Source organism: Columba livia, chromosome 4, assembly GCF_036013475.1.
Source record: "Columba livia isolate bColLiv1 breed racing homer chromosome 4, bColLiv1.pat.W.v2, whole genome shotgun sequence".
In the NCBI taxonomy this organism is placed as follows: Eukaryota; Metazoa; Chordata; class Aves; order Columbiformes; family Columbidae; genus Columba; species Columba livia.
Window position 1 is genome coordinate 57,693,368 of NC_088605.1, and position 23,738 is coordinate 57,717,105.

The following is a 23,738-nucleotide window of genomic DNA, read 5'->3' on the forward strand; positions in this document are numbered from 1 at the left end:
CTACTAGTGTTAGCCTCTCGAAAGTGACCTCAATGTGTTTTTACCTTCTCTCTAGGAAACAAAATCCCTCACTTTGCTGGACGTGCAAGTGGAAATTGGCACAGTGACAGAAACAAAAGAAAGAAAGAAAAATTTGTACATACACCATAGTGGTCCTAAAGGTGCATCAATGTCTACAAATTATTTTAGAAAGGGTTTCTTAGGGTGCGTGTCTTAGGCAGAATTGTAGGAAAGAAATTAAAAGAGTAGAAACCTATTCGCATTATGGAAATCAATTAATTGTGGTTTAAAATTAACAATAAGAGCAAATTGTCCTTTAATAAGCTCGTATGGACTGGATGTTGTAGCACCGAAAATAAATGTTGCAAGGAGTGTAAAAGGATGAGCTAAATGTGAGGGACACCTAATTGGGAGTGACTTGGAGAGCTTATGTAAATTCATTACAGCTCATCTTAGAGTTATCAGGAAGTTCTTTTCAGAGGGATATTCTACCATTGTATTGAAATAAAATATATTGTGCAAAGGCAACAGAGAGCACATCATCAAGTCTTTAAATGCTGATAGATGCGGAATTTAATTTTTTATTTACAATAGCTATTATTTCTAGACAAGCAAAAAAAGTAAAGTTATGGTGATGGGGCCCTTTGCTACTGAAAGGAATGATTGTCCTCTTGGCCGACAATGACCAGATAAGCTTTTGAAAACACATTTTGGGGATGGATTTTTGGTGCTTTCTATCCCTTTATTGCAACGTTTCAACTCCCTCAGTGAAATAAACCAGTTTCCATCTGGACCACATTGCATTACTTCAGTTTGGTTTCATGACTGTAGGTGACCTTCACTGTGTTAACTCTGACCGAGGAACTCCTGGAGCCTGTGCAGTGCGCTAGAGGGACTCTTCCATGATTACTTGTCTTTGGCAAGTAAATTCACAGCTCAGGCCCTTTGCATATGTCTGGAATTTCACATTGTTCTATTCTTATTGTGTAAGGAATGAAGTTACCACAAAGAGGATCCTGTTTACGCTTTATGCTAAAGCACTACAGTGGATAATACGAGCTGGGGGGAATAGAGGTGTTGTTCATTGTTATCCTCAACTTGATGTCTTGGTGTACGTGTTGTGAAAATAATTTTCAAGAAATGACTGCAAAGTTATTGCAGCTTTAGGGTTCATTAAAATCTGCAACTCCAGCTACCCGGCACAGAATTTACAAACACAGGCTAATGTAAGTTTTTAACTAGGCAATTTCTCTCTTCTTCGTTGTTTCTTACACACTGAGCTTAAGACAGACAACAAAAGCAAATCTCAAAGCTTTATAATGCAGAGAAGGTTATCATAAGCCTCACTGTTTATTCAGAAGTCTTCTGTTGTGTGAGTGAAGATTAAATGGGTGTTAGCTTTGAAGCAGAGTTAGAAGGTGTGGAGTGGCCTTGTGTTTGGAAGGCAGCGCGTCCCTACCTGGTCTTTGCCCTGACTCAGGTTGTGTTTCTCTCACCCTGCTGCTGACTGTCCGTTTTTGAGCAACAGACTCATTTTTAGCAGTGAATTGGGCTTCGCTGTTTTACCATGTTCCTCTATGGAGGCATATTTAAAGCTCATCTTCTATTTGTTTTTATTCTTTCCACAAACCTCAACATCTTTATCACTTCTCAGTGACCCTTGCAAGGCAACCTTGTTGCCTATTGTTGCACATTTGGAATACTTCTATGCACGATATTAATGTTTCTTTTTGTGGGTCATACAAGCTCCTTATTGAAAGATTTCCAGCTTTCATGGTTGATGTTTTTAAAAAGAGCAAATTAAGCACCATGTTACTGATACATAAAATCACTTGGGTTCTATTTTCTTCCATGTCATGGATTTTAAAGTATCGTAACTACCGCATTTTGCTGCATACCATAGTGATGTTAGACATTTGCAAAAGCATTTGAGAGAAAAATGAGAGCATGTAACTTAGCTGGTGAAGTTTCTTTATTTAGCAAGGAAACTTTCTCTGCTTCCTCTGTGCAGTTGTTCTGCAATCCAGATTGTCTGATGATGTGTTTTTCAGGACTTACGAAACAAAAAGTCCATGTCCTCCTTGCAAGTGGAACTAGGGTTCTTATATTTGAGAAATATTTTGTGTTAATTTTTATTTTTAGAGTATTATTAAATCCCTCTAAATAACTTACGATATGTGACACATGTTGTGACTGACAGCACGGCTACATAGACGCTTCCTTTGTTCACGCTCTGCTGCCAGTGCTACAAGGCTCCCAGACCGGGGCGAGCTCAGCCCTGGCCGCACACTGGGGTATGTGGGTTTGTCTGAACAGTTGCCCCTGGATTGGTGTTGTGGGGTACAGCACTGACCGCTTTCAACAGCTACAAAAAGGCATTTGAAAAAAACCCAACCCAACAAACAAAAACCCAAACAAACAAAACAAACCCAAACCAAAACCAAACCAAAAAGACCCCACTACTGCCAAGGGGTCAGGGGGTCAGGCAAACCAGCCTGGAATTTCAGTGGAGGCTTGAGTCAGAACAAAAAAGAAAATCTTTTTGGTTTTGTGGAGAACATACAAAATTTTTATGTGAAAAATGAAGTTGCTTATCTCAGGCTGATAGTGGATGAGTCTGCTCACAGTAAGAGATACATCCTAAAATAACGCCAGACAGGTTGCTGTGGTGCTGGTGGTGACAAGTGAAGACTGCAGGACCGCTTAGGATCCTTCAAGAAGTTGCAGGACATATCTTACTGAGGAACTGCAGTATTCCTCTCTTTATTTTAACTGACTTACTAGAAATAAGAATTCTGGTGCTGCAGATAAACCCTTTGTGAAAGTAAATTGGGAAAGGAGTAAGATATATAGTATTTGGAATGCTGCAATTTCATACAGTCAATATATATTTGAGCTTGTGAGCCCTTTGCAGGCTTTCAGCAAACAAGCTTGTAGCAAGCCTTAATTACATATTTCACAAAAGGAGTTCTCCGTTTTTAAATACAGTGTGCTTGCCAGAGGTGACAGATGAACATGTAAGTGGAAGGCTCCAAAGAAATAAAATGCATCTTTGATGACGGGGACACTGCAGAAAGTAGGAAGACATTATAATAACAGATCAGTGCAGAGAGAAGAAGGAAAGAAAACTTCTTTGACCAAATAAATGTTTTTAAAGCAGTGTTTGCATGATTGCCTGACCTGCATACCTTTTTTCTGAATAAATCATTTCTTGAACTTTTTGTCTTTTAGATGCAACAAAATAGAAATAACCTTACAAATGGGACAAGCTTTTGTGACATTCACACTATATTTACCTCTTGGGTAAATGTGTGGTACCTGAAAGATCACAAATCGACAGGCGAGTAGCAATCCACTCGAGGTGGTAACCAAAAGTTATTTGATGCCTGTTTGAGCCATCAAAGTCTTTCAGAGCAAAGTGAGGTGCCTTGCTGTGGGACATCTGCCCTACTGGCAGCATTCATCCTCTCTCCATGGGCTCCTAGAAACCTCCTTACCTTGTCCAGCACTGTTTCTCAGTCAGTTTCTTCATTTTCTGGTTTGGTGGAGTTTTTTTAGATGCTTTCTCCTGTGGGAGCTTCCTTCTGCATCTCATATTTGTCACATCAAGCTTTATCCCCTGGATTACGAGGAGGGATGTGTTACACACTTCCTTTCCTCTTGTTCTGGATCCACTTTCATCTGCCTTTTCCCAATTCACCGCCTGTTGAGTTTGGCTGTCTCTCCCTCTTAGCCCTCAGCCTCATGCTGGGTGGCTGTTCTGTCACCAGACCCTCTAGACATCTGACTTGTTTTCTTCATCACATTTGGATTGCAAGCAGGATTGATTGAAAATAGTCCAACCACCACTCTCTGTTTTCTCCCTCCTGTTCACTTCGTTTTCAAACCTACTTACCTGATTTCTTCTTGACCATCTGTGTGGTGTCAAACTGTCTGAATAACCCAAAGTATAAATATGATCTACTCTTTCAGAAGAATGGAGAGATAATAAATGTTGACCTTCTTTGTTAAGGCTCATTAACACCTCTCACTTCCACATCTTCAAGGAATACCTATTGCAAAGGACAATCTATTTAATTTCTATCCATATGCTTCCATGTGACCATAAGGATCTGCCCTTGTGGATTTTGTTGCTTCTGAGGTCTATGGAGGTGTGAAGACGAAACAGAGGAGCAGCTGTTTTAAGTGAATTACAGAATGTGAGAGCAGACAGTAAATCACCAAAGGTTATAAATATGAATTTATCTTCTTTGAATGACACTTCATGATACTTTTTGCTTGTTTTCTTAGCTTTATCTTTTTTGGTTAAATATTTCATTCTTTCAGTTGCTAGTATAAATGCTAGGCATGGCATTGAACAACAGATTAAAATATAATGTAGTATAAAAGGCTGTGAAGCAGTAATTGAAAAAAATATTTAAGCTACATTAAAGAAAATAATAATCCAAGTACCATATATCAGAGTCCAAAGCCAGTCCCTGGGGAACTTTTTGTGTTCGACAGCTACTAGCAGTCACAAGGCTGATTCAGTGACTCCAGACAGTTACTTATGTATTCAGGTCACGCTTTATTCTCTTCTTCAGTTACATCTTCAACCAGCAACAGTCTCCTCTCTCAGCATTTCTTGACAAAAGTCAGGCTAAAGGCTTTTCAGAAGGGGTGGTCAGTGCACTCTCCATATTGATATTACCAGTTTGAGGATAAAAAAAAAAGAAATTAATCGCTAAATGTGAAAAGTGAAAATATGTACATGTGCAGAATTATGCCTAACAGCTTAGGAAAGGGATAGAATCATAGAATCATTTCAGTTGGAAAAAACCCTCAGGATCATAGAGTCCAGCCATAACCTAACTCTAGCACTAAACCATGACCCTAAAAACCTCATCTAAATGCCTTTTAAACACCTCCAGGGATGGTGACTCCACCACTTCCCTGGGCAGCCTGTTCCAATGCCTGACAACCCTTTCTGTGAAGAATTTTTTTCCTAATGTCTAATCTAAACCTCCTCTGGCACAACTTGGGGCCATTTTCTCTTGTCCTATCACTTGCTACTTGGGAGACCAACACCCTCCATGCTACAACCTCCTTTCAGGTAGTTGTAGACAGAGATAACATCTCCCCTCAGCCTCCTTTTCTCCTGGCTAAACAGCCCCAGTTCCTTCAGCTGCTCCTCATCAGACTTGTGCTCCAGGCCCCTCACCAGCTTCATTGCCTTCTCTGCACTCTCTCTGGTATTTCAGTGTCCTTCTTATGGTGAGGGGCCCAAAAATGAACACAGGGTTCAAGGTGTGTGGATCCATTTCCCTCATCTACTAGGTGGGTCACCTTGTCATAGAAGGAGATCAGGTTGGTCAAACAGGACCTGCCTTTCATAAACCCATGTTGACTGGGCCTCATCATATGGATCTCTTGTATGTGCCATGTGATGTTACTCAAGATTATTTGCTCCATTACCTTCTCCAGCACTGAGGTTAGATTGACAGGCCTGTAGTTCCCTGGATCATCCTTCTGGCCCTTCTTGTACATGGGTATCACGTTAGCCAACTTCCAGTCAACTGGGACCTCCCCAGTTAGCCAAGACTGCCGATAGAAAATGGAAAGTGGCTTAGTGATCACCTCTGCCAGCTCCCTCAGCACCCTTGGGTGCATCCCATCTGGCCCCATGGACTTGTGGGTGTACAAGTGGTGTAGCAGGTCACTAACCGTTTCCCCTTGGATTATTGGGGCTTCATTCTGCAGTAATGTAATAGCAACTCGCTCAGGTGCTGGGCTTTGTTTGCCAGAAATTAATGTATTTGAAGGGGCAAGAGGAGGGGCAGAACAATATTTCTGCAGTCGATGTCCACTTCATCCTCACCTCGGGGAAAATTCATGTGGTGGCAGTCCCAGCGGTTTCAAACCCCATGTTGGATGACCAGCTTTACACAGCTACTTGTTATGAAGTTGACTTGAGGTTAATGGGAAAATGATACCAGGTGATGCAGAAGGGCAGAAAAGGCATTGATAAAGATGCATTTAACTAAATTTCATTGAGAATTAGGTTTTACCTTTGCATAAAATATTTACCTCTTGAGACTTCTGTGCAGAACAATTTCAAAAATATTTTTTATTAGCCTGTAATATACTGAGTCTTAATCTATTACTTTTTAATGATGTACTAGAGAACTTGAAGGCCTTCGATTTTACTGATCATATTTTGTTTTAAACTCCAGAACCCATACAGGAATGCAGTCTGTTACTTTAAAATTTCAATATTATTTTGTCATGTATGCTTTTCTAACATAAAAGCTTTGTAATTTGCTGTGGGGTATTTGTTTAAGGCAGAAATCTATACAAAGTCCTTTTTTTTTAGTATAGGGATGTCATGGTGACAGACTGATTTCTGTGGGCTGTCTCTCACAAGGGTGATTTATTATGTAACATCAGTTGGTCTCAGTCTCTCTGCTTTCCAGCCACGGGGTGACCCTCTGTGTAAGGTACTATTAAAGGATAAGGATGCTGACTGCCTTGCTTTGGGATACACAGAGGACGCTGTGCACAAACCACTGTTATGGTCCCAGAGTTACTGGACTTGTCCTCACTTCACAGAAAATACCATTCCCCGGCATTAATTAGAGGCAGAACCCAGGGACTGAAGGTGGATGTTGACTCACCTGATTCTTCAGGTCACTGGCGAGATCGGTTGCTGGGTACCTTTTGGTGAGATTTCAGGACCACTGTATGGACACACAGCTCCAGTTGTGGCAGACAGAGCTGCCCAGAGGGCAAGGTGGGTGGAAGCAGGTGGTTTTCTTGGAGCTGAGAAATCTTCCACAATGTGCTGAGGCTCCTGTTGCACTAGAGACCAACTCTGGTTTGTCACAAACAGACTAAGCAGCTTGCTGAATAGAAAAAGCACTTTGCTACAGAGAAAAGATTCAGCAGAAAGAGAAGAAAGCAGCACTGTAGTTAGGACTCCAGGAATAAACCTTTCAAAGATGTACCTTCAAAACACTTACGGGATCTTCTTTTGCATCAACGAAAAATATGCAGCTGCTTGGCAAGGGACCAGCTTTCACCAGCTCAGGTTTATCAGAAAGCTGATATTTTTCCAGCTTCCCATGAGCTTCCCAGAACTGACAGCTAAAAATCCACCATAGGGAAGAGGATATTATACTCTTAAAAGATAAAGGAGGGATGATGACTAATGCTGAAGTGAATTGTTAAAGAGACTTATTGACTTAATTGAGCCTGCTTGTTTGGTGTGTGTCCCAATTAATTCATTTTTGTTGTGACCATATTGAAGCAGCCTACACCCTTGTGACCTTCTCTTATAATTATTTCCATATTCCCTCTTTTGAAGTGCTGTTTTGATTATGTACTCAAAAACCTCTGCTAAAATATCTGTAGCATTAGTACAGAGCTAGATTTTTCCATTGTTTTGAACTCAAGGATGGTAATGAAAAGAATCATTATTTGTTGAAGTTCTTGAAGGTTATGGGTCACTTGGAGCCCTTAGGGAATGAGGGATGGGGTGTCTTGTTTTTAAGTTCACAAAATGACTACTTTGAATAGGCAGAACTTGTTCTCTAACTAGAAATTTGTTGAGAAAAATGTGTTGTTGTGTGGCGGCACTTAGTAGTGCCTCATAATTCCTGTGGTGTGCTGAATATTGTACATATAGAGGGTCACAGGAGAAAGTAACAGCAGCTGAAAGGGGCCGGCAAGTATGACCCTCCCTAAACTCACTGAGATTGCTATGTGGAATCTCTGTCCAAAATGAAGCATTGTTTTTATTGTTGCTTAAATTAACCACAGTATTAGACAAGTATTTGCCTAAACCACAGGGGAGCTGTCTGGACACCTGTCTGTGACACTCAGACATGGCAGGCAAATTTGCAGTGGTAGGTGACTGTTGGTGATGTTTTGCCTGTACAAAAAGGGTGTTCATTATTCAAGTGCTCTGTTGGATTAATGTTTTGTTTTGTTTTGTGCCAAGTTCAACGATAGTAACTTACACTTATTGTGATGTTTTCATACTCCTCAGTTCCCCTCCTGACAATCTCAGCCCAATAGTTTTCCTCCGTCACGGCATGCACACATGCACTGGTGGAGCTGGTTTGGGCAGCAAACCCACAGCCAGTGTCAGGTTAGAGAAAGATGCTCTGCATGTTGCATCTTCCATTCCAGCAGAAACAAAAGGTCTTTTAGCAGAAGTAAGTCTTAAACCACCCCCACCCCCACTGGCTGTTACATTTTAAAAGCTGCTGCATGCCTTTGCAGTTTTGTGCACCTCTTAGTTCAGCCGGCCCTTCTCCTCAGGACCCTTGCAGAGAACATTTCTTTACACAAGGCTTGCTGGTACTTTTCTCATGTTGAGCTAAGTAGTACCACTGCTGTCCCCAGTCTCCATCGGCTCTGTGCTCCCTTCTGTCCAGATCCAAAATGGCCATGCTTCTTGAAGCACTCTGTGCCTTTTTTTCTCTTCCTTGTTCCCAGACCTTTTCTCTCTACTTCCTTACAGAGTGCCTTCATGTCAGTGTTTTATGCTGTATGGAGTTCATTTCTTTGTACAGCAGACTCTCTCTGGTTTTGAAGCAAATAAAAACACTTCTTTAAAGATAATGTCTCACTCAGGGTCTTTGTTTTCCAATGGATAGCCCTCTGAGTTGCTGGGGATTTTGATGCCTGGGGACAGTAGGTGCTGGGTAGACCTTACCCTGGATGCCACCCACTCACTGGCATGCTGTGTCCTCTTGGCTTAACTATTGTTTGAGCAATCTTCTGTTCTCCTTCAATGTAAGACTGCTCACGTAGTAAAAGTTCTTGTGCCAGTAGAATAGAAAATATCAGCCATGAAAAATAGTCCAGTGTAAAATAAACCATCATCGCAGACCAGGCCTTCTTCATGCACCAGGTGAAAGTGCGTGATGGAAAAAGCCAAAGAAATGGTCTCTCCACAAAAACAGAATGAGAGGTTAGCGTTTTGCCCTGCTCACTCTTGACTTTTCTCTCTTTATGTAATCTGGTTTACCTCTTTGACTATGTCTAGAACACTTTGATTAAGTGTTTTGCTTTAGAGTATGTATGAAAGATGCTGTACAAAAGATTAGTTTCCTTTCCATCACTGGGAGTTTCCTTTTTACGTGAACTCACGTGCCAGATCACACAGCAGCCAGCTGAGGCGTTGCATTTTATATGGCACCTACAGAACTCTATTTGAATGAAATCTGAAAGTCTTGAGAGTTCTTAAAATACGACTCTCTGTTTATGTCGGTTTTGGCACAGAACCTGAAAAGCTGGGACTGGAGGTGGGAAATGGATTGCCATCTTGGAAATTTAATGACCAGCTCTTTCCCTGTGACGTGTGTGGAAAAGTGTTTGGTCGACAGCAGACTCTGTCCCGCCATCTCTCACTGCACACAGGTAAGCCGATGTTTAGGGGCTGGTTGTTGCAGCACTGAGGAAATTTCTATGCTAGTCATGGTTTGTTTAAGTAGAGATGGAAGATGGTAAGCAGGAGAGCATGTGAGCCGTCCTCAGCTCCTTGCACTTAGAGCAGAGCCAGGCGCAGAAACAGGCCAGAACATTGGAGGATGTTCAGGGAGTTAACTAACGTTTGATTTATTTACAGCCTACTTGTAATTTGTCTTTACAAAATGTGTAAGTTCAAGCTTGTCCAGGTTCCAATAGACCAGCCTGTAGATACCAGCTAGTTAACCAAGCCTGTTAATGGAGTTCTGGAGAGAAGGCACAGCCCTTGGCCTTTCTTACATTCACCTGATGAGCTTTTTAAATGCTACTGAACAACAAAAGGTTCAGCCTTGGTATTTCAGATCTGGTAAAACAGCAAGGATTTAATATCCATCATTCACCATTGCTTTCATCACCTATTTTTTCTGAGGGGAACAGGGGCTGCCCTACCCCATACCACTTTCTTAAAGTGAGTCAGCTTCAAATCAACTGAGACTAACAGAGTCTTTCTATGGAAGATGCGCCTTGTCAGCCTGCTGAGGTGCACCGTGCAAAACAAGACTTGGAAGCAAGAATTTCTGATACAGTGCTGAAAAATATTGTTGGTATAATGCCAGTGTATGTTGTACCATCTAGCAGAGCTACGCTGAAAAGGTTCAAATGCTCTGTTCTGTGGCTTTGTGAGGTTTTCTCAGTCCTAAGCTGCTCTGTTGAATTTCTGTCCCCTAACTCTTGTAGCATTATATGTTAAATTCAGAGCAGCAGCTCCTCAAAGGGAAAGGCTGTAAAAGCTGATGTAAGGTTTGGTTTTTTGAATCAGCTCTTTGCAAAATCAAGCCTGGCACATACAAAAAAAAATTGTTGCCAGGACTTAGAAATGTTTAATGTACAATAAAATAATTTTTTATTTTAAAAGTTGTGAAGCGTCAGAAACTCATGATGAATTTGTTTAAATTCTTTAGTTGTTCCTTGAGTGGGTGTTGGATTTTTTTGTGTTAGTTTGCATTCAGAACTGGCCTAATGCTACAGCATTCCCTTTCCTCCCCACCCTCAGATTTTAATACAAAATCATCAACCATCAGCTCTCTGCAAGTGATCGCATGGTCAACCTCAAGAATAACTGGACCCAAAATCAAATAAAAGATGCTAGGTAAAGGAACTAGTTGTAGGTTATTGACATTTTTCTGTCCAAGCTCTGCTGCAGCTCTCAGAGCTGCAGTTGCCCTAGTATTCCCCTTTATAAAGTTTTATGTTGTCTGATTACAAATGGTAGTCCAAATAAAAAAAAAAATACCCCTAAACTACCTCCAAATGAGTTTTTTTCTGAGTAAATGCTGTGAACTGGTGTAGCTTTCCAAAATGTTGAGCTTCCAAAGTACCTCATTCTGAAAGCTGCTTGGAGAAGCCCAAAGGGATGCATACTTGGTGGTTGGCAGCTTTATGAATAGCTTGCTTCAAAAGGAAGTATACATTGAAGTTTTTCTATTTCTTTTTCAGAAGAGAGAAAATACAAATGCCACTTGTGCCCCTATGCTGCTAAGTGCCGTGCTAATCTGAACCAGCACCTGACCGTCCATTCTGTGAAGCTGGTGAGTACAGACACTGAGGACATTGTCAGCGCTGTCACTGCTGAAGGCAGCGATGGAAAGAAGCACCCTTATTACTACAGGTGAGGACCCAGGCAAGGGCTGTGCACCAGCTGGAAACTCAATGTCTTACCTGCCTGCTAAGGTGTTGCAGGGTGGAACTGCCATGGAAGTATTTGTCTTGCCCATCTCTGACTTAGGTTGAGCAGCAAAAGCCAACGCTGTTTGGCTTGGCTAGCCATTGGAAAGACTCTGGGTTTTGGGAGGTGTGGAGCTGGATTTTTTTAAATGGCCTTGTGAGGCAGATGGGCTCGTTTAAGTTCTGTGTTTGGAAACATCCCATCATGTGCACAGATTCATGGCAAATCTCAAGCATTGTGCTTCCAGTTACTTCTGACAGCTCCATTGTTTTCAGCCAAATCTATGAAATGGGACAGTAAAGCATAATAAAAATCATTATCTCCATATACACGTTTCCTCCATTTGCTAGAGGTATATATATTGAGTGAACAACATGATGAAAGAAGGAAAACTTTTAGGAGAATTAGCCTGAAAAATTAAAAGGAGTAGCCTAGATAAAATGGATATTTGGGCATTCTCCTCATTGTATGCACTGTTGTGTGCTCTGCAACTAGTGGCCAAGCATGATTACCAAATCACTCTTAGTTTTAGTCATGGTGCCAAGAGCAGATTTAATTACAAAATCATAGAAGTAAGAAATAAATCAGACCTGCTGGATTAGATTATTTAGTCCATCCCCCTGGGAAAGCAAAATAGTGCCCTGGAGTATATGCCTTTTAAAATGGTTTTGGCTTGTTTTAAATGTTAACAGCCTAATCAAAGCAAGGGGAGGACTCGGCAAAAAAAAAGTTAAATTAAAGGGTCCTTCCCATTGCCTCTCAATATCACTGTTTATGCACTGGCTGTGAAATCTGTATCCCTGCTAATTATTTGCAGAGCTGATGACTGCTGTTTTCCAGTCAAGCATAAGAAATGTTTGAACCCATTTTTACTTGCTTACACTGAAACTGCCAGGCAGTTTTGCACAAGATTCCAGTTTGGCATGGGAACCATTCCAGGGCTTGAAAATAACTCCTGGAGTGTGCAGCAAGCTCTCCGTTTGTCAGTGTATCAGCCATACTAAACATCTTGGCAAAACTGCAATGCCTCTTATTGCCCAAAGGAATCAGCTAGGTGATGCGCAGCATCTGGAATCTGTAGTTTTTAATTAACTTTACGATTATTTAGCGCCATTATAGCGTGTACCAGGATTGTTGCATTGTGCCTGCCCTTAATCACATCGGCATGGCCATCAGTGAAAAGGCAGTTCAGCAGACAAAAGAATTTTCCAGTGAACATTGAACGGTGAGGAAGAGAAGAAATCTGTGCAGTGAGATTTTTCTTGCAAATTCAGGGCAGGGCAACACGCTTCTGTTTGTGGTTTGGTTTTTAAAGTTTCTTACTCTTGAATTCCCTTCTGCCTACAGCTGTCATGTGTGTGGGTTTGAGACGGAGATGAATGTCCAGTTTGTCAGTCATATGTCCCTCCATGTGGATAAAGAGCAGTGGATGTTCTCGATTTGCTGCACAGCATGTGATTTTGTCACCATGGAAGAGGCAGATATGAAGGCTCATGTCAACAGCAAGCACACAGGTGATGATCCCCCTCTCCCAGCTGCAGTCATCTCTCTCTTCCTTGCTTTTTAGCTGCAACCTTCACACTTCCCATTAGCACTCTCTTCACTTTCACTGAAGCACTTGCTAATTAAGGCCTGATCTCTCAAAGCTGAAGTGAATTGGACTCCAGCCAGGCAAATAATCTGGTAGCGCAGATCAATTTTCAAGCTTAGCAAAATAAATGAAGGGCTACTTAGCCCTCCTTCTTCCTATTCCCCTTGTCCCCCAGATCCCCTCCCCTGCTGAAGTCAGCGTAGTTTGTTTGTTTTTCTGACTGGTTTACTATTTCATCAAAATCCTAGTTCGACTTCAGTGATGATAAGGTGACTTTGAGTGCTAATTGCGCATACCTGGCTGTAAATTTGAAATACGCAGAATGTTGAGCTTCGCTCTTCAATGTGTTTGCCTCCACAGTCTATCAGTTTGGAATTTCACGCTGATGTTTAGTTGACGCTGTAATTCAGCAATACCATAAGTGTAACTTTACATTAAATAACAAGTCATATGTTCTGTCCCTGGTCCTCTTCACTTAATACCCAAAGATAAGTGCAATAGTGGTTTTCAAACAAGCTCCATGTGCTTAGTCCAAGTAATGAAATCTGGTATAATTTAAGGAGAATAAAATTAGAACCCTTTTAATGAATTTCTCTTATAATACCAGGCAGAAGCATTTTGCTGTCACAAACTACTAAAAATGGTGTTGACAATACTAAACCTGAAATGCACATATTTTCTATTGCTAAATTGCTTTTCCTGTCCTTCCAGCTATAAAATTGGGAAAACGGGAGGGGTGGAGAAGGAGAAGGGTGAGAAGAATGCAGTTGGTTGTGCTCACAGATACCTAAGTTAGATGTAACTACAGAAATACAAACTACTGGAAAGCCCTCAAGGGATTTTATGGCAGTGTAGCTCTCAGCACTACTCCCTGCTATCTGAGGTGTTTGCATCTAACTCCACTCCACGTAAACCACGACTCTGTGCAATCAAGGCAAATGAGAAATGCCACCCATAGCCATATGAAGAGCTTGCATCAGAGCTTAAAACTGAGCTGTACTCTACTGTGTGTTCCTGTCATGGCTGAAAGACTGGAGCTGCTGTTTGTCTTTTAAAGACAGGCAAAACACTCCCTTGTTATTCCTTTACCCTGTCAAACTGGCAGTTCAGCCAAATGCTTACACATGTGGCAAATACAGAGAGTTAAAAACAGAATGGATTTTCTGGGTCACTTGACCCCAGTCCCTTATTCTGTGAGGTTACCAAGTCATAAAAGGCCTGTTTGGAAGGATGTTAGCATGTGTCTTCAAACAAGTGTAATTGTTTTAAACCAAATATTTCTACAGACAGGCAGCTGCAGATTTTCCTGCATTAAAGATTATGGACCTTTTTAAAATTGCCAGAATGTGTCGTACTAATAATTAGAATACACATACTTTTTTCTTGTGCCAGAGCTGTCCTCGATCTGAAACAGCAGCCCACCTGTCATTCCCTCCACCTTTCTTCCCTCCTTCCACAGTATTTATTCCCTGAGTATATTTATGAAGAACAACCCTTTCCCCTCTAAACGTACTTTGAGCTTTTTCTCATATGAAGCACAATTTTCTCACTGTACCAGTCCCTCGCTGCATATGTTCTTGTTAGAACCTCTGCTCTCGACATAGGCAATCACAGCTGTACAAGGTGTATGAGGTGACGTGCAATAAGCAGTGGTGGCCCTGTAAAACAGCAGCAACTACCGGCAATAGCTCACACAATAACATTCTGTGATCATATTTACCTTCCTTGAAGGCTCCCCCATGCCGATTGCTCATATTCATCCCATATCCTGCTCCGATTCTTCTTTTGTTTTCCTTGACCGTTTCCAACTTAAGAACTCCTCATTTGTAGCAGAAATTCTTGTTACTGGCCCTTCAGGTCATAACCTTGTGCTCTGTACTATTAAATTTCATTCTATTTCTATTACTCTGGCCCCCAAGGTCAGTGAATCTTTCTATATGATATCCCAGTCATCCTCCCTATTGACAGCTTGGGTCATCAGATTTCATTAGTGCATTCCTACATTTTTATCTTAGACTTAAAGCTGCTGCTCATCAGTTTAAAGCTAGACACGTAGGTACTGGTGTTTGCAGAAGCCTTGATCAGAGGGGACTTTATGAGATAGATAATATGAAGTTTTAGTAAAGTCTCTTTTTACCACAGCTCTGATTAAACCAAGACAGAGGTGGGAGATAATAATTTGCCCATCCTTGCCTTGTTGGCTCATTGCAGGTTCATAAGAGAACTCTGATTCTCGTTCATTTCCAGTGCGTGATAGGGTTCGGGGTTTGAATTTCTTGCATTTATTGCACACATAAGGAAAACTCTGAGGGGCTTCAGCTTTAGATCCTGTAAAGTAATGGAGTTTTTAATTAATTATGTTCAATAAGAGGTCTTAATAACAACAGATAAATCTTGAGACCATGTTGTTATCTCTTACAGTCATTACTGAGGCTGCTTTTCAGTATGTTGAGTGAGATTATTCTCCTTTGCCTTTCCTCCCAAATGTACTCCTTGGACCCACAGAAATGGAAAAGTGGGGGAATTTTAGCTTGGACTTGTAGGTCATCAACAGCACTTTTGGTTTCTGCACCCCAAAGTTACCACCACAGCACTTTTTCCTTTCTCAGTGACAAGTTCTTCATTGTTTTTGAACTCTGAGATAATCAAAGTGGGTTTTTTGGGATATTTTCAGCCTGGTAATGAGGTAGAGTTGTATGTATGTATGTATCCTTCCCACCACCATCACAGACAGGCTATATTCTAGGATAAACTGAGAGATGTACTGTCGTAAACACTAATAAAAAGGAAGGAGGGTGCAACTACAGTTTCTTAACAGATCAGTGAATGTCAGACTTGTTTATAAACACGTTTGAATATAAATACTTTCATAGTATATATAGTTAAATAACACATATCTTTAGATATATATATTCAAATAGTTTTCCTGAAATGTAAAACAGTATTGAGATTCCATCTAATCTGCTCTACTAATTAGTGCTCTTTATTCCTGTTTTTCAGCTGAAGAGAGGAAGACACCCAGTGAATCTAACAGTCCGTCGTCATCTTCACTGTCAGCACTGAGTGACTCTGCCAACAGCAAAGAAGATGCAGATGTAACCCCAAAAACCAAGGCGTCAAACAACCTGCTGGTCATTTCTGTAGTGCCTGGTAGCCAGACCTCAGTGAACACTGAAGAGAAAACAGAGAAAGGTAAACCAGTGCTAAACAAATACAAACTGTCACCTTCTATGCAGTGGATCTGGCCACAATGTAAGGAATATATTTGCCTGTGGTGGTGATGGTTTTTTTTATTATTTTTCAGGCTTTGAGTGTGTTTTCTGTAACTTCGTCTGCAAAACAAAAAATATGTTTGAGCGCCATCTGCAAATCCACTTGATCACACGGATGTTTGAGTGTGACGTGTGCCACAAGTTCATGAAGACACCTGAGCAATTATTGGAGCACAAGAAATGTCACACTGTCCCCACCGGTGGGCTCAAGTAAGGAAAGCAAGTACACAAACTTTTACTGTGTTAAGCACTTCTAATACTGTGGGGATAGGGCAAAAACAAGTCAAATGACTGATAATCCAGATTTTGGGCTTCCTTTTATTTATGTAACCCGAGCCCAGTCTTTTACAGTTGCCTTAGCATATGCTTGCATCATTAGAGCAGATCGGTAACAGAGCAGCTGATGTAGTATCCACTGTCCCAGAGCTGTAGCAAAGTATGGTCCTTTCCCTTTGCGAGTCAATAGGAGACAGTACATGATGGGTCCCACAGAGAATGAGGCAGCACTGCACAGAAGTGTTGGCAGACTAAGAGGGCTTGTTTTTTAAGGCATCACAGCAAAAGAGAGCACACACCACACGCTCTATTGTGCACCTGGTTCAAAGAAACTAAACCCTGTACAGTCTGTGCAACTAGGTATGAAGTTGTAACCTTAAAGTTTATAACCTTTGTAGACTCTAATGCAAAGTTAGTCCTCTACAATAATTAATAACTTCTATGCTTTCTGCTTTGGTTTGCATGCCCCAGAATAATCTCTGTTGTATAAATTAACATGTAACGAGTAGTACAGTCTTTTAACTAAAAAGCCCTTTGGCTTTGGCTTAAGGTGGTGTCCTTTAAGGTCTGTTGGCGCAGAGCAGTGTTTCTAGAGAATGAGTGCGCCCTTATGTCAAGTTTGGACCCCTGAGGGCAGGAGCGACTGCTGGGGCCATATGCTCGTTCTCTGCGTGTGGGCAATGTGACGTTATGCAAGATGCATGTCCCTGGTCTCCATTTGTTCCAGCTGCTGCAGGAAAAGAGGCTGAAGCCACTTTGAGCCCAGCTAGGGTTCAGCACAGGCCTCCCTGCTTCAGCTGCTCTTGCTGAGCAAACTAATGTTTTCAGTGCGCTGCACCTCTCACGTGACGAGCACACGGCATTTAATGTTACCACAAGTAGCTCCATCAGTTTGCACTGCAGTTTCTGAAAACTGGTTCTGTTTGCCAGGCAGCATCTGGTCTCCAGCTCAGTAGTTCCATGAACTGTGGTCACTTTGAGATGTGATGACTGAATCTGGGATGAAGACCAGATTGAGAAACAAGTAGTGTGCCAGAACGACGGGATGTCTGCCTTGGACGTACAGACCAGTTGCCTAATGCACTTTGGGTTTAAGCTGCACAGACTCTGTTCTATTTACCAAGGAAAAACCATGACCTATGACTCAGACCTTCCTGACAGAATGGGCTTCTCAGTCTGCATAAGTTATTCCTGCCCAACTCAAGTAATAATGAGGTACCTTGAAAGCTGCACCTAAGAAAAAGCTCTGCTTCTTTTTTTTTTTTTAAGGCGTCCAGAAGAGCCTGAAGAGATCTAAGTAAATTGTATTTTTCTGTCTCCTGTTTGCTGTGAGGGAAGAGAAAAAAACATGATTCCTCCAGCTCCAGGTCAAAATCTGAGATTCTGATCCAGAGAGCACCCAGCCCAGGAGAGGTATGTGTGCACAGACAGCTGAATCCTCTGTTGCAATAGAGCTAATCACGTTAGCAGCCTCAATGCCAGGCTCCCTCTCTGGATCAGAGTACTTGATGTGCATCAGGAAAAGTGTGCAGATGTTTTAGTATCCATTTGTCCTCACGTACTACTCACTGTGCTCAAAAGTCTCTCAACTAGCAGGTAGATTAATATCAAACCTGTGTGTGCAACCAGTTGTAGCAAGGGAAAGCACACATGGAAGGAAAGGATCTCTGCTTAGAAATTATCTGAAATGACAGAGCACAACTAGCAGACCTGCTAAACGGTGAGCGCAGCAGGAGGTGGAGACATCTGTAAGACGACAGCCAGGTGTCTTAGTTGTATCTTTTTTATCTAGACCTGCCCTTTTAGTTCACCACCTAGATCTGGAAAGGAGCGCGCTTTGTTTAATACAGCAGAGAGCCCTGGCAGGCAGCTGTCCTCACCAGCTTCCTCTCAATTGCATAAAGCAATAGCAGGTGTGCTTTGGGTTTGTTGATGTCCAGCCTTGTTCAGATCAGGCTTCCTTCCAAGCTTTCAAGATTCCCTCCTGCAGCCTTCTCGGCCCTTCCTGGTCCAGGAACCAAGGGTGAGGCCCTTTGCCACGTCCACCCCGGTCCGGACGCTGCTGCTGTGAGTAAGCAGAGTCCACATCCTGTTCCCACACAGGGACAATTCCTGCCATGGCAGAGGCGGCTGTAGGCAAACACTGCCAAGCACACGGCCCCTTTGAGCAGGGCTAGCTCATCTCCCAGAAACGGGAATCCCTACAAGTCATCCTAAGCGACCGGCTTTCAGCTGTTCCTAGCAGGACACCCAGCAAGCTTATTGTTCAAGGTCACATAAAAGGAATTTCCTAAGCTTTTGCTGTACGTGTGGTATTACAAGTTTATTCCATCTTTACTTAAACAGCTGCTTTCATACTCATCTGTAAACACTCACTATAAAGCACTTCTTAATGGAAAAAATGGCAAAAGTGACTTCGTGCAAACACTAGGAATGTCGTTACACAAAGTACCGGTGCATCAGTCACCACCTCTGCACTACCCGGCCTCCTTTGCAGAATCTTCCCCATCAAGGTAAGCCAGAAGATTAAAGGGGTGCTCCTTCAGAGTGAATCAGTGCTTTCCTAGGAATGCGTGAGCTCTACTGCCATTAAATGGGGAAAATACCTCCTCTAAGTAAAGACTTATGTCGAGGTGAACCAGGTACTCTAAAGAGGCTTTACAGGGAGAACTAAGGGCCCTTTTCTCTTCTTTAGTAGGTCAGAGAGGGGCTGAATGACAGGGTTAAACCAGGAACATGGGTCTTCCAGCTGAGTGACTTCTCTTTTCTCTGTCCCCACCCTTCCCTGCTGTGTTGCCAGGTGCCCGTTCTGCATCTACTCCACTAACCGCCCCGCAGCGATGGAGTGCCACCTGAAGACTCACTACAAGATGGAGTACAAGTGTCGGATCTGCCAGACAGTGAAAGCAAATCAGCTGGAGCTGGAGATGCACATCCGAGAACACCGCCTTGGCAACCATTACAAGTGCGACCAGTGTGGCTACCTGTCCAAGACCGCCAACAAGCTGATTGAACACGTGCGTGTCCACACCGGCGAGCGCCCTTTTCACTGTGACCAGTGCAGCTACAGCTGCAAACGCAAAGACAATCTCAACTTGCACAAGAAACTGAAGCATGCTCCACGCCAGACTTTCAGCTGTGACGAGTGCCTGTTCAAGACTACCCACCCTTTTGTCTTCAGCCGCCACGTGAAGAAGCACCAGAGTGGGGACTGCTCCGAAGAGGAGAAGAAGGGCCAGTATTCAACCTCCAAGGAAGCCAGTCCACTCCTACCAGTGAACAGCTCCAGAAACCTCCTGTCACCCCTCTCCGTTATGTCTGCCTCCCAGGCTTTGCAAACAGTGGCTTTGTCAGCTGCACACGGCAGCAGGGCAGAGCCAAACCTGGCAGTGAAAGCCTTGGCCATCAATGGCACTTCTCTGTGCTTTGATAAATACTGGAACTCAGAGTTTGCCCACCTTATTCCTTTAACAATGTTTTTCCCCAAAAACCACTATGAGCTCACATTCCATCCACCCAGACCTCAGACTGCACCAGGAGGTGCCTCTTCACCGAAACACTCCTTCCTTGCCTACCTTGGACTAACAGAAAGGGCAGAAACTGTCTGAGGGCAGTTACTTTCTGTACCAAAAATACCCCAACAAACCCAGCAGGTACACATTGCTGCAAAATGTAGACCGAAGAGGTAACGAACACTTGTGCTATATCATTAGTAAGGTTTAGAAAATGGCTCTGTGTGTATACTTATTGCATTGACATGAAAGCTGCTTTATTAAATCTTTAAGAGGTGACCTACTGCATACTTCTACCTTCAGAGGCATGTTCCCAGTACTCTTATCTAAGAAACTATTTTGTCTTGTTAAGCTGAAAAAGAGTGTCCTTAATGGCAATCAGCACTTGTAAGATTACATATTGATGCATTTTATTTTTGGTCTTTGTGTGCGTGCGGGTGCGTGAAAGAGAGTCTGCCTGTAGCGTGCCAGGACGTTGCTTTTGCACATCCCTTGTAGTGGCTTATTTAATTATTATTATTCTTTTCCCCTTTTTTACACACTTGCTCCCTCCCCTCCATCTCCCCCTGAACTGTAGAGTTGCGCGACGCTTAGTTCAGGGTGGCTCAGTGTATTATTTCAGTGCTGTTTGCAGCTTCCTTTAGTTGTTTGATGCCTTGAACTCGGTCGTCAAGGTTTGAGGATTTGGGGCAGGACTGATGAGGAAGAAGTTGCTTTCAGCACTGCAGGATGAGTGTGACAATGACAAGCGTGTGTATGTACACACACACGCACGTGCAGTGTGTGCAGTCTACACAGCCACACGGCAGGCCCAATTCTTAACTGTTACACAGGTGTAACAAACACCTGCGCCTGGGCCATAGCATACATCTTTTGTTTTAAAAGGGCATATAAATATTATATATATATATATATATACTGTGTTATGCAGTGGTTACCTTTTAGTTTGCAGGAACAACTTGTATAACTAAAATTCTATGGTGGAAAAAAATCCAACGAGGGGATTTAAAAAAGGGTATGGATGAATTCTGGGTATAAATACTCAGACTAAAAAAAAAAGGCAGTTTTGCACAGTGCTTTAGTCTTGCACTAGTTTGTTTCTCACTTGCAAAAAACAAAAATTTTCTGTGGGCTGAAAGTAAGACAACTGTATATTTGAAAAGGTACCAGTATCTTCTTTGAAATATGAAGCTATAAAAATATGCTGTTTGAACCATACAGTTCTCTTTTATACCCTCAATATTTCAATTGTACTTGCAAATTCTACAGTCCTATTGATACCCTCCATGTTATTAGTAATACTTTATTCCTTTTTGTTAATGGCAGACAGAGCGTACGCTGCTAGGAAGCTGACTTTATACTTGTTTAACCTTCCTACTTGTGGTCATTAAAATGACATGTTATATGTAGCACTTTATTGCAGGAAGAAGCAAATGCGGATTGGTTGTATAACCTTTGTTAATCTCAAAAATGCTAAAAGTGATCGTAAAGAAGAGAAGCTAACTGACTGTTAATTGATTTGTGTTTCTTAGACAACTTAATATCCAGGATTATAATTACTCTGCATTAAAATTGGAAGTATATAAAGTCAGAAACCTTTGAAAATTATCATGTGATTTACAGGAATGTGTTCTTACTGGATTCTTGTTTTCCATGGTGTCTCTTGGATTCGGATCTCGTTGTCTTTCACCAGGTGCTAGAGATGTCTGACCTACCTTTTGTCAGAGTCCCCTCTCTGTCCCGTGGCCAAGCCACCGTAGGAGGTGCCCTGAGTCACATCTAATGTGCTACACACCCACCCTCACGCTGTCCCGGAGGAACTTGTTCTGCAGGTGCTTGTGGGATGGGGGGGATCTGACAGGCCACTTGGAGCCAGCCCCTTGTTTGTGACAGCACTAGAGCAACACCCCAGGTCAGAAAGGTATTTCTGGTCCACAGGGGCTCTTAGCCATATGCACAACTAGAAACACAATCTCAGTCTTCATTAGTTCTTAAATGAAGCTTGTGTAGAGATACATTGTTGCTGCAAAACTTGAATCACTTAACCTATTTGCAAGATTCCTACATTCGTTTTGCACTGAGACGGCCAAACATTCTCCACTGTCATGACCAAACTCTTCCTGTTCAGGGAAGACACCCTGATCTGTGCACTCCTGTTAACAGACTGCAAGCCACTTACAAGGGGAAAACATCCAAAATAGTAGCAGGTTGTCATTTGGAATTACTAATTAAAGGACAGAGAAGTCCCACCATTTTATTTACATTCCAGCAGACAGTTTTGGTTCTAATGAGCATGTGACAGTTCTGTCTGTCTAAGCAGCGAAGAAAAGCCATCTGTTCCAAAGTACCTGTAAACCTTTGTAAACACCTACCTAACTCAGGGCCCTGTTTGCCATGCTTTACTCATTTACAACTCCTGGTTACTCCCCATCCCCCACACCAGAGTACAGACAAAAGACAAAATGCTATATCAGTAAAAAAGCATAAAACACCGAGTCTCTCGACAGCATGAAATATGCAATTTGCATCCAGAAACTCTACCAGTTCTTTAAAATCCACTCTGTATCTCAGACCCCCACCATAGAAGAGCAAAGACTTCCAATCAGCTTGTTTTTCAAACCGACAGGTAAAGTACAGCTGTCTAGGAGGAAGAAGTAGGAGTATTAGTGGGACACTTTATGTAAACCAAACTGCAGTTTGAATAGGGCTGGAACTTCCAAGAACAAGCTGTCAGCACGTGAACGCCACGTGTTTGACAGCTGTACCCAGTATCTGACATAGTAATGTTTAACGTACCTGGCAAATTTGCTTAGCACTTTGGAAAGGATAAATTAATTCTTTCTGGCAAGTTATAGAAATTTTCTCTGTAAGGAAAAGTGTGTTAGGAGGTTTTTATTTTTTTAAGAAAAAAAAAAGTATGGTATTTATCATGCATATTAAAATAATTGGTTTGAAGTTCAAGACTAAAGAAAGGAATGTTGTCCAGAGGTACCCCCTACTGACTAACGACCAACAGCTCTGATAAATTCCCCCCACCATAAACGTAATTTCATACTGGTTTTCACTATGCATTCTTTAATGAAAGCTAGTGTGTTTCTCCATTTGGTAATTCAGTTGAAGTTCTCAGCACTTTTTTCTTTCTTCTGTCTTTTTTTTTTTTTAACTTGTTGTATTATGTTCAAATATCATTCTGTCAAGGTTTGTGTACATTAATAAAAATTTGTATTGTATAAAGCTTTTTGCATTATAAGGCTGTACAGGGTCATTTTGACAGTAACTGGTATATTCCTTTGCATCTTATGTTGCATTGCCAATTTCTAGTGTATCCAGTTTGGAAGTACAATATACTCTAATTAAAAAGGTTGACTATATTCTTGTTTCTTTTTGGGTTTCTATCCTCTCTTGTTTCACCTAAAATAGTTCTAGGCTTGATTTGGGGGAATGGGGAAAGGATTCTCCTACAAGACCAGAAGATATGCAGAGAAAGGGTAAGATGTTATCAATGGTTTAAATTGAAAATAAAAGCTGATGAAGAAATAAAGCTGATATTCCCAGGATGGCGATAGGACCTCTCTCGGTGCGTTAAGCAGTAGTTTGGTGAGCCTGACGTGGTTTGGGAGTAGCCCCAATGAAATCAGAACTCCTTTCATAAAGAGGAGCTATGTAGTGACTTCAGGAACATTGTGCATTAAAAGACTGTTGTGGAAATGTAGTTTTTCTATTGTAAAAATACCATGTCTTCATTTTGTCAATATCATAGGAAAAGGGGTCTTTTTTCCACCAAAGATTAATGAAATAATTTAAATGCACAGAAGAAGCTAAGGAAAGAAACCCTAAGAGCAGACAAATTTCCAAGATGCAAAGATACTATTGGCTCCACTGAAAAAGGAAAGATTGCGAACATCCTA

At 41.9% G+C, this 23,738-nt stretch overlaps 1 protein-coding gene and 1 long non-coding RNA gene across 19 annotated transcripts in view; one reads left to right on the plus strand and one right to left on the minus strand.

Annotated features, from left to right (window-relative positions):
* ZNF827 (zinc finger protein 827) overlaps nt 1-23,201 on the plus strand; it is a 198,649-nt gene extending 175,448 nt beyond the window's left edge. For 8 of the 18 annotated variants that reach the window (XM_065061919.1, XM_065061921.1, XM_065061918.1 and 5 more), the window contains 6 exons: nt 9,268-9,405; nt 10,951-11,122; nt 12,527-12,693; nt 15,771-15,962; nt 16,075-16,252; nt 19,119-23,201. In XM_065061919.1, the coding sequence (XP_064917991.1) occupies nt 9,268-9,405; nt 10,951-11,122; nt 12,527-12,693; nt 15,771-15,962; nt 16,075-16,252; nt 19,119-19,926 (1,655 nt within the window). In that variant the 3' untranslated portion in view covers nt 19,927-23,201. The other 10 variants (XR_010472373.1, XR_010472372.1, XR_010472375.1 and 7 more) reach the window with 10 other exon arrangements.
* LOC110356949 (uncharacterized) lies at nt 2,037-9,271 on the minus strand. The gene is made up of 3 exons (XR_002410310.2): nt 6,654-9,271; nt 5,455-5,580; nt 2,037-4,673 (listed from the first exon to the last, which is right to left on the minus strand). It is a non-coding gene; the product is annotated as an uncharacterized LOC110356949 (long non-coding RNA).
* Nucleotides 23,202-23,738: the final 537 nt, after the last annotated feature.